This window comes from Larus michahellis, chromosome 6, assembly GCF_964199755.1.
Source record: "Larus michahellis chromosome 6, bLarMic1.1, whole genome shotgun sequence".
Lineage (NCBI taxonomy): Eukaryota > Metazoa > Chordata > Aves > Charadriiformes > Laridae > Larus > Larus michahellis.
This window is the reverse complement of record NC_133901.1, coordinates 37,014,457-37,032,192: the sequence shown is the minus strand read 5'-3', so window position 1 is coordinate 37,032,192 and position 17,736 is coordinate 37,014,457. Positions and strand designations below refer to the sequence as shown.

The window sequence follows — 17,736 nt, the reverse complement described above, 5'->3', positions numbered from 1 at the left end:
GCTGGTGTGGGTGATAAAGAAGACATTGAGGTAATTAGATTCTTATTTCAGGGAACACAAAAACTGTATTAGGAGGCTGCAGTCCCGCACTCTCTGAAGGTGGTAAGCCTCTTCTAAGACTGACACTTGACCACGTTATACTGTGAAAGGCAAATCTGAAGAGGAGCCCCACCCTTATGCCAGTTTATTTCATCTGATCCATCTGAATGGCATGAACCTACGTGGTGAATGTGACAAACACAAAACTAAAGCTGAAAATATGCCTGAACGTAAGGACAATGTTGTTTACAAACAGAAAAATGTTTTTGTAAACAGAATGAGTTGTCCTAATGTTGAAAGTTTATCTCACACAGAAGACATAATTTTATTTTCTTTAAAGACCTCCTACACGTTTGTGTTGTTATCACACAGCAACTATTTGATGTTAATCTGTAATAAACTGGGAATGTTTTCAAAAATTTGTGATGCTTATTTTGTCTCAAATTATTTTTAATTACAAAGCTCTGTGTCACATGCATGATTGCTAGGATTATTGGATGCAATTATTTGTATCTGGAAAAGAAAAAATGTAAATACGCTTCCTCCTTTTTCACACGGGTTTTACATTGTCTTTCATTTTTCTGCTTAGTATTTGAAAATCTTCGTATTCCTCCTGCCCTCCCAATATGGTTCAATACACTTAAAATTCTACAGATATCTTTTTCCTTTGCTAAGTTCAAAGTCTCAACAGGGAAGATACAAGTAAGACTTCCCCTTACATGTAAAATAATTCAAACTCATACACGAGTTTTTCTTCCGTGGTTTCAAAGAATTTTGACCTAGCTTTCAAAAAGAAATGGGAGAGAATAGACTCCAAAGCATTAATCCACAGAAATGTGTTAGATCTCTTACTCATTGAATGACTTGCTTAAAAAGAGGAAAGGTATCTTTGTTTCCATTTTAATGATAGCCAAAACACAGCAGTTGCTAGTGAAATGCTTTACCCGGGGTCACAGAACAGCTGAGAAAACCCCAGCCTCTCAACTCACGCCCTCTTTCTTTGGGAGATAGCGTTGTCCACAATTAATATAACCTGAAGGAATACTCCCATCGCTTTTTTCCCTACCAAATGCAATTCTATACAGACACAAAAGTTTACTTTGTCAGAGCCAAACCCAAACTCCAGGAAGCCAGTGAATCTTTATGACTTTTATCAGGGACAAAGGGAAAGCTGAAAGCATGGATGCCTCTTTATCACTCTGTTCTGTTGTTCCCAGCCAGCGTCCTAACGTAACATTGCACGCAAGCTGGGTTAATGCTGTATCTCCCAGAGCATTACAGTAGTGCCCATATACCTTTCAAGCGAAATCATTGCAACGATGCAGGATGCTTGCACAGGAATGACAATATAAACCCACTTTCATGTAAAAATATCTCCGAGATCAGTTTAAGAGGTGTAGCCCCGCACTCTTCTGTTTGCATCAGTCTGGGATCGCGTATCTGGCGCTGACGACAGACATACTGCAAGACTCTTAATACAATCATTTATTGCATATCTTGGAGCTCAAGCTCTTGAATACGTGCAACTGCAGGAAACAAAACCCAACCCCCTCAGCTTTCATTTAGAAAGCAAGTTAAGTTTGCAGTCCTCGTGGCTGAGTTGAAAAGCCTGTGAACGCCTTAAACAGCTCCAACGGAACAAGACACAAAAGAGCTGCCAGGGGTCTTTGTTACGGCCCTTTTAAGCCAGTTTGGGGACGCTGGAGCATTTCGGTTAGATGCACCGTACCGAAACGCGCAGGTCACCTTGCCTAACGTAGGGATGGGCGGCTCCCTTCCTAACAAAAAACCGGTAGGGCTGGGCGGAGGACACCTCAAAACCTATCCTCGAGCATTAGGCCAAGCTGGGACTGCCTCAAAACCGCTACGGCTCCAACTCCTTCACCCTGCGATCACGGAAAGGCTTCTTCCCCTTTATGCTCCGACTCCTGCAAGCCGGGCAGCTCGTAAAGGCTGGAGACGGGGGAGCCCATTCTCACCACGAGGCTCTGTGGGGGGAGTGATGGAAGAGGCGGGGAGGGGGTGCCTGTGGGAAGGCGGCGGCAGCACCCCTGGGGCCTGGGCAAGGAGGAGCGGCGCGGTGCCTGGGAGGGCGGCAGCCATAGGGGGGGTTGTTGCAGGCCCGGGCTGCAGTGACTCCTCCTAGAGGCGGTATGCGGAGCGGGAGGAAACCCCTTCCCACCCCCGCCTCAAGAGGAGCCGCCGCCATCGCCATTGAAACATACAATACGGGAGGAGAGCCGGCGGCTGAGGCGGAGCAAGGGTGCGGGCGGGCGGGGGGGGAGGGAGGGGGGGGCGTGTGGGGGAGCCAAAAAGGGAAGGGGGGGAGGAGAGGGAGAGGAAGAAAAGAGGGGGAGAAAAAGAAAAAAATAAAAAAAAAAGAGGACGGGAAGAGAAGAAGGAGGCGGCGGCGGGCACCGGCAGGTGAGGGGAGCGGCGGCGCGGGGGCTCCGGGGCGGCGGCGGCGAGGCCCGCTCCTCTCCCTTCCCTCTCCCCGCTCCCGGCCGCCCGACCCACCTCCTCCTCCTCCTGCCGCCGCCTTTCTCCGCCGGGAGGGCCCAGCCATGGCCGGGGCAGCGGCCGGCCGCCCTGAGGGGAAGAGGGCGGGGGGTGGGGCGGCTGTGGCGAGTAACGGCCGCGGGCGACGGTTGGGGCGCGAGGCGGGGGAAGCGGCGGGGAGGCGGCGGCGGGGGGGAGAACGGGAGGCGCGCGGCCCCTCGGGGAGCTGCGCGCGGGCCTCGCTCGCCGCTTTCCCTCCCTCCGTCCGTCCGTCCGTCCCTCCCTCCGGGACTTCCCGTTCCGGGGGAGCGCCCGGTGCCGACCGCCACCGGGGAAAGCCTCCGTGTCGGCGGCGGGGGGGAAGCGTTTGCGCGGGAAAGCCAACAGCCACTCCTTCCCCCCCGCCACCGCACCCTCAGGGCGCCTGCGCAGGCAGCGGACGCCTCTTTGTCCGTCGCTCAACGGCTCTTGGCCAATCAGCGCGCTCCCTCCTAGCCCGGGCTGCCGTTGGGGCCAATCAGCGGGCGGGGCGGGCGCGCTGAGAGGGGGTTGTGGGCGGGGCGGAGGTGTCCAGGCAACGGCGTGGCGGGCCGGGACGGCTGGCCCTGAGGTGGCTTCTGGGAGCCTGGTGGCGGCTGGAGCTCGGCGGCTCTTGGCAAGGTCGAAAGTAGGTTATGCTGGCCTGTGTCAGGAATAGTGTGGCCGTCAGAGCTAGGGAAGTGATCGTCCCGCTGTACTCGGCACTGGTGAGGCCGCACCTCGAGTGCTGTGTTCAGTTTTGAGCCCCTCACTGCAAGAAAGTCAAGTGATATGCTGGAGCGTGTCCAGAGAAGGGCAACGGAGCTGGTGAGAGAGAACAAGTGTTATGAGGAGTGGCTGAAGGAACTGGGGTTGTTCAGCCTGGAGAAAAGGAGGCTGAAGGGAGACCTTACCACTTTCTACAACTATCCGAAAGGAGGTTGTAGCCAGGTGGGGGGGGGTGTGTGATCTCTTCTTCCAAGTAACAGGCAATAGGACAAGAGGAAACGGCCTCAAGTTGTACCAGGGGAGGTTTAGATTGGATATGAGGAAAAATTTCTTCACCAAAAGTGTTGCCAAGCATTGGAACAGGCTGCCCAGGGAAGTGGTGGAATCGCCATCCGTGGAGGTATTTAAAAGATGGGTAGACGTGGTGCTGAGGGACGTGGTTTAGTGGTGGATTTGGCAGTGTTTGGTTAACGATTGGACTGGATGATCTTAAAGGTCCCTTCTAGCCTAGACGATTCTGTGATTCTAAGAAGACTCGGGTTGAGTCAATACTGAGGCCTACCCCGTCAGCTGTGCTGTGCCACACGGGTCAGCCTCTGCAGTTTGTGAGGGGAGGCTGCCTCTGCGAGGACACCCAGGTTTTCCTGGCTTCAGTCTGCCCATGAAGCTTCTTTCAGTAGGAACACACTCTGTGTCTATAGTTTTGGAATAGTTTGAGTCTAGGAGATGTACTGGTTGCCCGCTGAATAGTACATTTGCGCATTGGTTGTGCCTTACTGATTTATTCAAGTAACAAGCTTCTGCTTGAGGTCTTCCAAGTTATTTTCACAAGGTGTGCGTTTGTATATGAGTGCATAGTCTAAGTTGACCCCTAGATATATTCTCTTTGAATTGCTTGTCGACTCCTAACTGTTCAAACAGACCTTAAGTTGGAGATGAGGAAGGTGCAGGACTGTTTATAGTCCTGCATGACCTTGGTTTCAGTCTTTGCCTGCTGAGTTCAAGTTTTCTCAATATTTGGAAGTCAAGACCCCTAGATGCCAAGCACACTGAACCATCTGCAAATGGTGTCCAATGCATCTTTGGTGAATATATTTGGTAGAAACGGTTCTGGCACAAAGCCTTGTAAAGACTCAGACGTTAGTTCTGTGAGCCAGGCCACCAAAGTTGGCAACCAGCTATACCCAAGCAGTTTAGCCCGTGTGAGCTTCTGGTGTAGCACCCAGTGTGATGTCTACTTCTGAACCTCTAGTTGTCTGAGGGAGGGCACTTGGCATGCTGTGCTACATTTTAGTCTGCCACATGACATTGTACTCACCTGTAAAGACCAGAAGGATGAGCAGCAATGCCAGATGTTTTAATTTGACTAGAAATTTACCTAATCATTGCTCAAATATTTAGTGACAACTAGTTGCTAGTGTGTTTTTCTTATTTGGTATAGCTGTTATCTTAGCTTGCCTCTGTCCTTTGTATGATCTGGGATGTGAAGAGGAATGACCAGAATTTACTTTTCTCTACTGGTATTGCAACAGTTTTGGTGCTCCAATGTGCAGACTAAGCTTTCTTTTATTTTACTGTTTTCTGTGATTTTTTTTTTCTTAGAGAAAAATTTAAATCTGATGCATCTTAGACATTTTGTAACAAATTGAACTTTCTGATGTGCATCTGTGCTTTCTTGCCAGATGTTAATCTCTGAAACTGCTTCCTGGCCAGCTTTTCAAGTTCAGGCTCATTTGGAGGTTGCAGTCTGTTTCGGTGCCTGCAGGTTATTCTTATTTTTCTAAAAATTATATGTGTCCTTACCACCTAAAGATGATGATGGGATTTTGTTCTTCTGAGTGTATATGTAGGAAGGACTGGAAAGTTGTTTTGAGGTTGCTTTGGTAAACCTTGATACCTCAGGGTTGTGGTGTGGGATGAAAATTGCACAACAGTGAGAGGAATGTCCTAGGGTGGTGTGTTGTTCCAGTGTCCTTGTACAGCAGTCATCACCCTCTGCAGATAACCATGGTGGAAGAAAACAGAGTGATAGTGTCTGTAGTGGAAGGACCCTTCTGAGAGAGGTGAGGAGGTAGAGCTCTTTTGCCTGCAGGCAGAAGGAAAATACTGCTCGTTGTTTTGTGCTCTGAAGAAGATTTAATTCACAGAGGAAGGCTCAATCTACCCTATTTTCATTATGTTGTAGAGAGCTATGGGAGATCTGGTAGCTACTAAAGCCCCCATAGCAACACAAGGATGTTGAAGTCATGGCAGAGTAGGAGTGTGCCGTGACGAATTAAGGGACTGGAAACATTAGTTGCTTTAAATTGCCCAAGCCTCATGATGTCGTGGTAGCCAGATATAGAAGCAGTTCCAGTAACTTAGCAAGGATGGACTTCACATAAATTACATGTCCGTGGTTTTTCATGGAGACTGTAGTTTATAAGGGCAAACACGGGGATGATGAGTCAGTTGGCAGTGAGGGAACTAATGTGAGTAGACCGAAGTGCTTTTCAACTGATAAGCCCTTGACGCTTAGCTGTATTGCTCAAAGAGAACAATTAGGAGAGCAGTGCTCAACTTGTAGCTCTTCAGTTCTTGGCAGCTTTGGAGCAGTTCAGGTGAGTGCATCATGTAACTGTGTCAGGACTGGGCCAATGTGCATCCTCCAAGGTAAACCAAATCCCTGCCTGTGGGAGGAATGAGCTGGCAGGGCACGAAGCCCTGGGGCCTCGTGCAGACCAGGTATAGCTCTTCTTTGCAAGAGAGCTTCAAAATCCCAAAGACTGACAGTCACCTGAGCCTGTGAACCATCCAAGGAGCCTGTCTACCCTCCAAGGTGCCCAGCGTAGATAGTTGCCAACCCAAACGTACCACATCTTTGTCCAGGTCCACAGGAGTTGTATGTGGAGGAGCAGATGTGACTATGCCACAGCTTGGCTTTCTACCAAAAATTGCCTCCTGTAGGATTCAAGATAAGAACATACTGTTGTATATGTCACTCCTCAGTAAACCCTGTTCCACTGTGTAAGTTGCAAAGAAGAGAGAGACAGTGTTAGCAGAGTTTTGAAACCTCTTTTGTATTTAGTCTCTCACAAAATTCTGCAAGCATACCTGATCTGTTACCTGCATTTGGAAAAACATTTTGGGATGCCAAAGGTTGCCTTGGCAGCAGGGGGAAAAAATGGCTGAGATTTGCTGTGAGAGAGAAGGGAAAAATAAAGGGATAGACAAGGACGGAAAGTTCAGTGAGGCAACAGAAGAATGAGCCAGAAGTGATTAATTAAACAGAAATTTATATAATTCAACAGCATGCCCCAGAGCATGGTGCTTAGTTATACAAATATGTTTTGATTTTCTTTCAGAGAGATCAAGTGCAACGACAGTATTTTTTGTGGATGTAATCTCATGATATTTGCTTTTATTTTTCATTGATTTACACGCAGTTGGGATTTGGTATTGTAGGAGCAAATATATGAGAGGTTAGGTTAATATGATTTTGATACATGGTTGTTTGTAGTGTACTATTTCAGTATGGCTCTCTGTAGGGATTTCAGTGCAGGACTGAACTCTTGGATGATGAAACTGTCCTGCCAGTGTAGCAGGAATCAGATTGTAGCCTAGTGCATTCATTGATTAAGTTCCACCTTAAAATGAGTTATTGTTGCTAATATTACTCATAAGAGAAGGCTGTTCCAGAATTTTGCTCCTCTGCTGGCTAGAAACCTAATTCCCAGCCTACGTTTATTCATTAATTTGAATGTCAGTTATCATGAACTGAAAAGGACACTTTATAAAGGTTGATCAGTAGCATAATATAAAATGGAAAGTTTATAAAGGGTTTGTCACAAATTGCGAATTTTGTTGAGCAAGAGGGCTGAAGGAAGGGACCTCAAGAGATCACCTCATCCAGCCTCCTGTCCCAAGGTAGATCCAACGCTGCCCGTGCCATTTCTGACAAATATCCTCTAATCATTTTAAAGTTGTCCTGGTGGGAAGATTCTGCCACCTCCCCATCTGACTGAGTCTAGTGCTCCACTCTCCTCCCTGCTACACAGCTTTCGTAGGAGTCCCACTCTTTTCCTTTCACTTTTATGAGGATCACTTGCTCTTTCCACCTTCAAAGCAGCCTTTTATGTCTCTAAAGACCATTATCATGCCTCCCCGCTTCTTTTTGCCTTCCTTTTTAGTTTTGTGCCAGACATCCGATCATTCTTATCACCCTTCTCTGGATTCTCGTTGCCCTGCATGCCTGAATCGTGGTATCTGCGGTTGGACATAGCTCCTCGGCTCAGCTGGCTGTCCTCTTGCTTATGCACCTTGATGCAAGGTTTGCCTTTTCACAGCAGCTCTTTTTTTCCCTCACTGTAACCTGCTGGTCCCAGTCCCTGGAGCTGCTGCCTAGCAATTGTTCCCTGTCCTACACAACTGGTTACTCCTGCATCAATGCAATTAATGGATTGCCTGGGAATTTTTTCCACTTGTGTCTGTCTGAAGTGGTCATTGCCTTTAATCCACACTTGCAAGCAGCAGTTTATGAGCTCTTACTGCTACTCATGATTCCAGGCTGACAGTTTGCAGGGAACTCCGAGTGGGATGATTGGCAGCATCAGTTTTGAGGTGTCTGTGTCTGATAGGTTTACTGGTTTAATCTTTCCCAACTTTTGTTATCATGCCCACATAATATATTGTACTCAGAAAGAAAAAAATTATCTGGATGATAGACAAGGACATGCCAGGGTTTTATAGATCCCTGCAGACCCTATGGTGATTTTATTTCCCTGATATTGTAAGTGAAACCAGCATTCAAGTTAGGTGATTATAGAAAGCGGCCCTTGACTTTGGCTGTTACGGATGATCTGGTTTCTGTGAATGTCTGGCTTCATATGGGACAGGTGACCCTCTTTGTATTGATTTGTAATAAGCAGGATAAGAACGAAATGCAGATTTCTGTGCCCTCCTCAGGTGGATGTTGATTGATCCCAAGGGCTTGCAGCGATGTCAAATAACTTTTTTTTTTTTTGAAGGCTATTGAAAATGCGGATTGTGATAAAATTTGACAGTATCACCTAAAGTCATTATAATATTTTTCAAATTATCTCTGTCCCGTTGTTTCCTTCTTTTGTTGAGATGAGTAAATACTGGGAATTAAGTAGCTGTGCTTTCATTGGCAGAAATACCATTTATGGTAGATATGCTCTTCGTTTACTTCAGAGGAGTGAATCTTGATCTATTTTGTTGTAACCAGGGTCATAATTAGGCCGCCAGGGCAGCTATCAAAATGGAATTAAAAACAATTTTTGTAAACAGAGTTCAAAGTTCTCCGTTATTTGACTGAGAGTCAGACCTAGGAGTGTAACTACAACCACATGCACACTTTGAAGTGGAGTGGCTGATTTTGGGGTTTGTTGTCCATTTACCTGCAGTCTCACTGTTGCCAGGAAAAAAAGGAGACAATGAGATTTGTTTTCTTTGCTCCTATGTATAGACTAGATTGTCTCTTAAAGCAGGGAAAAAACACATCTACAGGGAGCTTGATGGACAGAAGAAAATGGTAGCCAGTCCTTTTAAGATGAGGGATTAGAGACCTCTGCTTAGCTGCATGGAGGAAGGCTTCTGGGGCTCTCAGGAGCTGCTGTGAAGGTGATCCGGGGAGAATTATGAAAGCAGTGAAGCCTGTGAGCTGGCCCCCAGGGCTCAGTTCCTGAGGCCAGTGCAACGCAAGGGGGTTGGTGCTTGAAGCATATCTGCTTGCCTGCATCTCTTCAGCCATGCATGCACATGGAATTCCCTGTTTAAAAGACCTGTGAAGAGGTGGTGTGTTTGTAGGTAGGTTTTATTTTCTCCTGTGTAAGCAGTACGACTTCCTCTACTTATAGGTGGCACCCATATCTGCTTTTCAGCTTGTTTAATGCTTGTCCATTATGCCAGTTCTTCTGAGCTGTTTATAACTTGGTACGCTTAGCAATCAGCATGGAAATTTTCCTTGCTGCGGATGTCTGCCTTGGTGTGATTTGTTGTTTATTGGTTTTTGGTTTTTTTAAGATTAATGTAATGTACATTTGATTTTTTTAGTAATTTCTTTTTGATATTCTCCAAACCACTTTCTCTGTAATACTGCTACACTGACAGTGCAGCAGTCAAAAGAAAAGTTATAGCAAATGTTCCAGTTACCCAACTTTGAATGCCTCAGCTTTTACAGGTATTGAGAATGGGTTTGGATTTTTGTTTCTGGAAGAACAAGATAATGTATAAAGATGTTTCTCACATGCTGAGCACCAATCCCATTTCTTTTCTCTTGCAGCTTTTGGATTGGAGCAAGGGGTTAAGAATCACCAGCAAATTGAAAAGCGCAAAGCTGCAAGATGTCGGGCCGAAGTGGGAAGAAGAAGATGTCCAAACTCTCACGCTCAAGCAGGGCGGGCGTTATTTTCCCTGTGGGGAGGATGATGCGCTACTTAAAGAAAGGAACATACAAGTACCGGATAGGTGTTGGAGCACCAGTTTACATGGCAGCTGTCATAGAGTACCTAGCAGGTAAACCAAGAACACACAGAAGGCAGGGATATCCATGGAATGGGATACGAACGTGTTCAGCACTTTTGGAAATCAGGCTCTGCAAGTGCAAGATTTGTTGAAATTTGCTAAGGAGATTAATTTGCTTCTTGAAGAGGCTGAGGATGGAAATTTTCTCCTTTAGAGGCACCATGCTTGGTCACTAGCTGGAAGGATTGTTTTTTTATTGCTTTGCAGAGTGAGAAGTCACATATAGGTAGTTTCTGTCCAAGAGAAAATTGATATAAATTAGGCTTTTGAAACACCTGGATGTGAATAACAGAAAAAAAAAAAAAAAGGCAACTTGTACATCTCTTGTGCTTTTTAAGTCAACAGACTCTGCTTCGTGGGCTGCATTTCTCCTTGCAGAACAATGTCAAAGTGTTATGAAATATGGATATTGTTCATTTGTCTTTTAAAAATCATTTTTGTTTGCCTAAGTGTATGTAGAAATTGTTTCACCGTTTAAATCTTCCCACATACACCGAGTTTTCTTTTCCCTTCCTTTCTGAAGCTGACCTCAGAGGAAGGGGCAGATGTCACATGGTGATATGATATACTGCAATATACTGTGATGTCTTGCAATATTCCAGACTGTCCTACAATCATATCTACTCATTTTCTTGTTTAATTGTGGAAAATAGCGCCTTAGCAAATTGTTACAATGCCTAGTGGAGAGAGGATGTTGGTTCAGGTTACTTGGGTGTTACTGATCAAGGCTGAGGTGCATTAGAGAATCTCTGAGGAGTCACAAGCCTGGATGGAATTAGTTCAGTGGGTTGTGTGTCAGGAGTACAGTTTATTGCCGAAGTGGCATGGAAGAAGCTTTCATGGAGCCTGGATGTCCATATAACAGCATGCCAGTCTTTATGTAAGCATTGCTGTCTTTTTTACATATGGAAGCCTGTTCTCGTTACCAGACAATAAAAGCACTATTGAAAGGTGTGGAGAAAATCTGAAATAGTGATAATTTCACTATTAAAATTAAATTTCTGATGATGCCTAATAGCATGTTACAGAGACTTCCACATTTGTGCTGATTAATTGAAGGATGTGAATTGATTATTTCTTTTATTTTTTTTCTGAGGCTACTTCTGGAGTTGGAGTGAAAAAGTATTGCTTATGTGGAAGAAATGTAAACAAAATTTTTAAGGTTGCGTTTATGTTCACTCCTATCTCCTTCAAGAGGTAAGTCCAGAAAAGGAGCTGGTTTTAAAATAAAACAAAACACCACTGAAAAGCAGAAACAAAATCCAAGATGGTAAGCATCTGTCCCATTTGTTTGATTTTATTTTATTTTTTTACTGTGGAAGAACAAACATGTTTATATTAAGGTCATTTAATCATAGAGAGAGATCAGTTCTCTAAGGGATTTTGGAGAAGATTTTTTTACTTCGTATGTGTACTCGTATTTCCATAATCCAGTTTCATACATTAAAAATGAAGTCTTGTAACTGTAGAAATCTCTCTCTCAGTGGAGCTGGTGCAGTTATGCTGTACCGGGGAATTCCATGACTGGCAGAGTTTGTTTAGCTGTCTACAGCACGGAGCGCTTCTCAGCAGGGATGCTTCAGAGCCTGTAGGGAGTTAGGGGGAAAGGTGGAGGCACAGGATTCATAGCTTTCATAGCTCTCCTGCTCCACCACAGTGATTTTTCAGGCTTGTTTTTGTTGGCACGTCCCTGTATGTTTTCTAGCGGAGGTTCAGGCCTCTTCAGGAATGTCATAAATATGAATTTCTCTATAGCAAGGTGTGTTTGCATTACTTTATCATCTGTTGTGAATCGCTTAGAAGTCATCCACAAACTTCTGGATGTCTGGGTATTGCAAGATGAAAACCATATTACATGAGTTTTGGAAACTGCACTGACTTTTATAACTGAATAACATGGTTCATAGTGACTCTGCTGACCTTCAGCCTGGGGAGGAATACTTTTTTTTCTTTTACCACTCCACAGGGATCCATAGCGTTCAAAGGAGTTTCTAGGATAAACATTTGGAGATTCTTGTTCTGAGCTGTGGCAATTGTTACAAGGTGTAGTAATAAATTGTCAACAGCACACCTAGTATATGCAGCACTTCAGTAGCGCAGACTGAGTTATGGTCATCTTTTTATAACATACAGTGCAGCACTGTTTACCTATTATCTGAACTAGAACAGTATATATCTTGGCTCTATTTCTGGCTAGTAAGTGGGGTTTAATTGAAATCATTTACATGGTAAGAGCAGATTATGTGTGGGCCTACGCTTTGTTTTAGAAAAATAGAATGTGTAGTCAATCAGGCGAGAAAATTGCTTGATGTGGGCTGGAGGCCCACATAAATTGTAAGGGAATGCTATTTTAAGCTGCTTGGTTCAGCAGAGAAGGAACCCCCTCTCACCCTAACCCTGTATATATTGTAATGGAATGGAGTAACGTTTCTGAGCAAACACCTATTGCTTTTATTGTCAATGCTTGTGGATGGTGGTCTTTCCAAGAGAAAGTTTATGCACTCCATCCAGAGTTTTGTTTGAAAAGATTAGAAAGGTGGATAGTTCAATTGAAAAACAGTGTTGTAACATCTAACCCTGCTGATCTAGTTATTCCAATATGTATGTGTGAATATAGTCTTTGGTTTGGGGGCGCTATTAGAAACACAATGTGGTTTTCCAAAGCTGTTGTCAAATGGGGTGTTATATATCAAACTGGCAATATTTCTTAATATTATCTCATACTTCCTATTACAAATTCCAGTTTTCTTTCATGGACTTGCAACTATGAAATGGTAGCTATTCAGGCTGAAAGCCTGCATACGGGGAACTGCTTCAGGCTAAATCTGGGAGGGTGAGCGTAAGGGAGTCTGGTTCTTAAACTGTTTCAGAGAAGCAAGTTGAACTGTGTTTTTTGTTAAGTTAAAACATTTGTGAGAACTCTAAACACCTGGGTGCTTCTCTGTGTTTGAGCAGAGAATTGTTGCTTTACTAAAGGGGAAGGGTGGTCTCTGCCATCTCAGAGAAATCTGCTCTGTTTGGCCAAGCTGTAACTTTGAAAAACAACAGGTTACTCATGCTCAGCAGAGACTCCTTTGATTTCAACAGATAAATCCCCGAAGACTTGGTCCTCACTGAGCATGCTTCAGCCTCTCTTAGCTCTCAGTGCTGCCCAGACTGTGTCGTACCCCAAGAACGGCAGAGCATGCCTCAACCTCTCAGCTCTGAAGCATGACAGGATTGTGCATGGGCCACTCCACACGGTGGCTGAGCATGCTTTAGCCCATGGCTGCAGGTGCTCAGACTTTCCCTCTCACTGCTGTCCCCAGCTGCTCCCGATCACAGCACTGAGAGCAGGGAGGTGGCTGTTCTGTGGTCTCAGCAGTACCAGGCACTGCAGAGAGGAAGCTGTCCGATGTGAAGGCAGAACCAACAAAAGTCACACAGAGGCGTGTGGCAATAGGTCTGGCACTGAAGGCGGGGAGTACATGAAGGAGTTGAAGGAGAGGCTAATCATGCTTACTGTCCGTGAGGTGGGAAGGGCAGGCTGGAATTAACCATATAAGCAGATTAGCAGACTGGGAACAGTTCCACATTGGTCAGAGACTGGGAACAGATCATAACGTTTTGGGGAGATGATGGTTATGGGAGAAGAATATTGATGTTGGGGACAGAGCTAGGGATGGATCTGGTTAGTGGGGAGAGCTGAATTGATGACCAGTGGGCAAATAAATGGCAAGGGATGCCCAAAAATCCTGCCAGGGAGCTGGAGAGTAATTTGGAAAAATAGGGCATAGGCCTAGGACTGGATGGAGGGGGTGCTGATAATGAGGAACTTAGAAAGGAATATTAAATCTGAGTACTACCACAACTGAGAATAGTAGACAGGAGAAAAAGAGACTGTTCAGGAAAGGCAATGGAGATAGAAGTCTCAGGTGTGGATTGCTGAGGAAAGGAGCTATGTCTGAAGGTAAGTCCTGGCTGGAATAAGGGCAAGGTGGATGAGGCTGAAGGGGTCAAACAGGACCAGAGCTGTCTGATTGCATTCATGCAGGGCCTGGCATGGACCAGTGATTCTCCTGTGAGCCGTGCAATGGCCTATATTTGTGTTGCCCTGAAACACCAAGCCTCTCAACTCGCATCATCCAGATGTTGCATATATATCTTGAGCATCCTTATTCCCAGTTGCCATGTGGTTCAGGCTGCGTTTTGGCTTTGGTATGTGTTCTGTGTTGTGAGATACTAGATCCCCGTTTTTTCCCTTTGTATGTAAGACTGATTGTGGCTGCACCCCACAGCCATTATCAACACCAGATCTGCACTGTGACTTATCAACCCCATTGTTAAAATGCCAGCAATCATCGCAGTGTATCTCAAGAAGGAGGTACTTTTACCTTGACTGATTAGCTAATGTGAAGAAGATCTCATCAGTATTTTAAGCCTTTTTTTTTTTTTTTAATAATCTATCTATGCTGGTTTATATTTTAGGCTTGAAAATCATATTGCAAAACTGCAGCTTAATTCCTATCCAGAAGGTTATGTTTGTTGGAACAATGTTGGGCTCCACTGGCTTCAGGGTTAAAACTCCACGAAAAATTGGCCTCAGTCCCATTGGATTTATGGACTTTGCAACAGATGCATGCCAGACTATGCTCTGAGTGTGCATGGGGCTGACTACAGTCATCATCATCTAAATCAAACGCGGACTGCATGTGTCCCATAATGCACTTTCCTGAAATGTAGGCCAAGAATACAGACGCCTCTCGATTAGGAAGCAGAAGACATGCAAATGGTGTGCTGGTCAGAGGAACTCATGGAAGATGTCAATGGAAAGCCATCTTCTCTAAGGTAGGGCAGAACACAACGCCAGCAACACCTCCTCCTTCAAAGGACATCAACGGTCATACTCCTCTGGCTGTTGTACTCATCTGCCATCAAGAGACAAATCGAGCAGATACTATTCTGCTTGCAAATGGAGGGCCAAGGACTCCATCATCTGATACATCTTTTCAGAGCAAAGGTATTATTTGTAGATTTGTACACAGTAGTGTAACAGGATCTGTCACAATTTATCCTAAAGGGGAAGTGGAAAACAAGATAACCTGTCTGAAATCTTTCCAATTCTGCTATCAGTAGTTTTCTCATATCTTTCTTGTCAGTACAGCTGAGCACTTCACAAAAGGAGTCTGAGCCCAGCTGAACAAATACCTTAGGCCTGCTTAGGATGCTTTTAGTTCCCAGCCACTCCAAATGTATTGATCCATCAGCTGAACAAAACTCTTTTTTCCTGCATGTCACAGGATGAGATGTAATCCCGTTCAGGCCACAGGTTGGCTACTGGTCGTGTTGGAAGACAGTTGTGTTCTTCCCTGGTCCCAAGTGCTTATCAAACAAGAGAAAAGGCTCCTTTAAAAATACTAGGTGTTGTGTGAAGTCAGGGGACAGTTCTGGGCATTACACTGTTGACCAGGATTTGATGTCTATCTGAGGCCAAGGTGAACTGTGGAGTACCTAAATGAGCTAGTTTGCTTGTAGCCATCTGTGCTGAAGATGTCTGAATTTGAAGTTATGCTTCCAGTGTGAAGGCATTTTTGTGTATTTTGAATCTTGAGGGAAGCAAGATTATTTCAGATTTCACTTTAATTCTTAATGCCTGCTGCTGAAAGCACGTAAAGTAAAACCAATTTAATGGCTACCAAGATGCCCGATTTCAAAAGAGCTTGTTATAGTATAGGACTTTATTGTAGGACCTATATTCTCAGACTAGTCGTCTTAGAGTTTAGCTAACCTCAGCTATCAAGATGTTTCTACTTGAAATGTAAAGCAGTTGCTTTAGGGATCTGTTATTAACAGCAGAGGATGTGATAACTGAAGCCTCCAGATTTGATGTTGCGTTTTGCAAGTGCTGTTTCATATTCTTGAGACTATGAATACCTGCCTCCAGCATTAGAAAAATATGCATATAAAGAATCATTAGAAGGAAGTAAGGCAATTATTTACCTAGCAAATAATTGGCGTCCTTTGTTAAGTGATATGCGTATTCCACAGTCTGACATACATCATCTCTGCCTTGGATTCCCTTCTTCCTGGTGTCCTGTGGTAGATGGCTGGCGTTTGAGTGTTCTGCGTTTTTTGCTCTTGACATTAGGCAATGGACATTTGAGTGCGCCATCAGGATGCTGCTGGCCAAAGGACCCAGAACCTGGGGGAGTGGGGTGAGCACACAGGTAGCAGGATGTGCCTGTTGTTGGCACATCTGAAAGAACTTCGGTTACCACGCAGGTAAGTATGCGATGGCTTCCCCCCCCGATGCAATTTTCCTCTGCTATCAGCACACATCTGCAAAACCCACTGAAGAAGTCTGGGTCTCTTTTCTTGCTCTATGCTGGTCTGCACAATGGATGGCAATCTGTTCCTGTTGTCTGCTGCTGCACTAGCTCTGCTGACAGAGGTCTGGGAATTGAGTCTGAAACTTACAGCCCTGCAGCCCCCACAGGGGTGAACATAGCTGGATCTCTTTTCAGTCTCCTTTAAAGTCCAAGGCAAACGCTCCAAAGTTAGGACATGCCAGAGCCGAGGTTGCTGGCCTAACTTGTAAAGTAGGCCCAGAGTGTATTTGTGGTGTGATACTATTTCTGATTGTCCAATCACATAGTGCTTTTTCCTTGTAGCAGTGGCCTAGTTATCGCAACCACAGTTCTAATAATGTTTTCTAAAATGTAAGTGCTTGTCTTTGCAACACTGATAATGTTTCTTGAAAGTGGTGCATGCATAATTGTGAAAATTTTCAGCAGACACTGGCCGTTTCTTAAAAAATTCACTGTGAACATGCATGTTATTCTAAACAATGGCTTTTACATCTCCAACATTCAGTTAGGTGTGTGTGCTGTATAGTACTGAAAACTGGGTGACAAGTATGCACTTTTGTTATTCTAAACAAGTGAAATTAAAAGCTTTTATTTTTCCCATGAACTAAACCTCTTGTTGAAATCCTTTGGATTTTAGCCATAGAGCATTATGTAGATTTCCACTAGATTTTTCTTTCTATAATAGTTACAGTTCTTTATTTAGTTGATAAAAAGGAGTAAGATAGTAAGAAAAGGACACCGGTGGGCTGTAACTTTCTTACCCCTATTACTGACAGATGTAAAGACAAAACCAAAAACCAAAAGGCAGGGACAGTGGATACTTTAAAGTGAAACAAGGTGTGAGTATGATTTTTATGATTCTTTGGAGCAAAACATTCCCTTCTCCTTCCTTCTCAGTGTTTTAGTAGAGCTCTTAACATGAGAAATAACTTCTCAGTAGGGGCCAAACTGTGTAAGTTAATGATTTATTCGGATTGCTACAGTTTATTTAAGAAAGACGTGTCTGTGTTTCCTCTCTAGCAATTGGAAAAAACTCAGTGATTTTAGTCACAGTATAAATGTTATTGCAAATTTAGAGAAACTACTTTTGAAGTGACCGCCTGTTCCCAGAGATGTACAAAGAACCTTCTACCAATAGTTCATGCATTGAAGCTCTTACGTTGTCTCTGCTTGCCTCTATGTCAAACCTTTCATATCTTGTTCTGAAATGAAGCTTCTCACAGATTTTCCACGCCCTTTCATTGCAGCATCGCCTGGCTAGTTTGTTGACTTTCAAAGTGTTTCTTTAAATGCACCTCAGTCTTCATCTCACCTGGTCCTGAGAATCCTTGCTGTTTTGTCAGAGCTGCCTGTACTAGGTTTGGGGTTTCATTGCATGCTTTACTGTTTTATTGTTACAGGGTTACTGCTAAATTTTGGACTACTGATGTACATTTTTGTAGGCGTTTCTTGTTTTTTTGAAAGAGAATTCTGACTTGGGACTTGTAAAAGAAGTCATGTGAACCAAGCTTATTTTCTGCTAGCTATCCTTTAGGGAATTAGGAAGGACAAATGGCTTTAAATAAATTTACAAATACAT

The 17,736-nt window shown here is 44.4% G+C and overlaps 1 protein-coding gene across 8 annotated transcripts in view; it reads left to right on the top strand.

The window, feature by feature from the left end:
* Positions 1-2,052: 2,052 nt before the first annotated feature.
* MACROH2A2 (macroH2A.2 histone) overlaps positions 2,053-17,736 on the top strand; it is a 32,185-nt gene continuing 16,501 nt past the window's right edge. For 2 of the 8 annotated variants that reach the window (XR_012587749.1, XM_074593153.1), the window contains exons 1-2: positions 2,238-2,463; positions 9,569-9,801. Coding sequence is in view for 6 of the 8 variants with exons in the window: in XM_074593153.1 (XP_074449254.1) it covers positions 9,630-9,801 (172 nt within the window). In the remaining 2 variants the exon portion in view is untranslated. Of the gene's footprint in view, positions 2,464-3,073; positions 3,385-7,485; positions 9,094-9,568; positions 9,802-17,736 lie in introns of those variants that run through there. The other 6 variants (XM_074593154.1, XR_012587750.1, XM_074593156.1 and 3 more) reach the window with 6 other exon arrangements.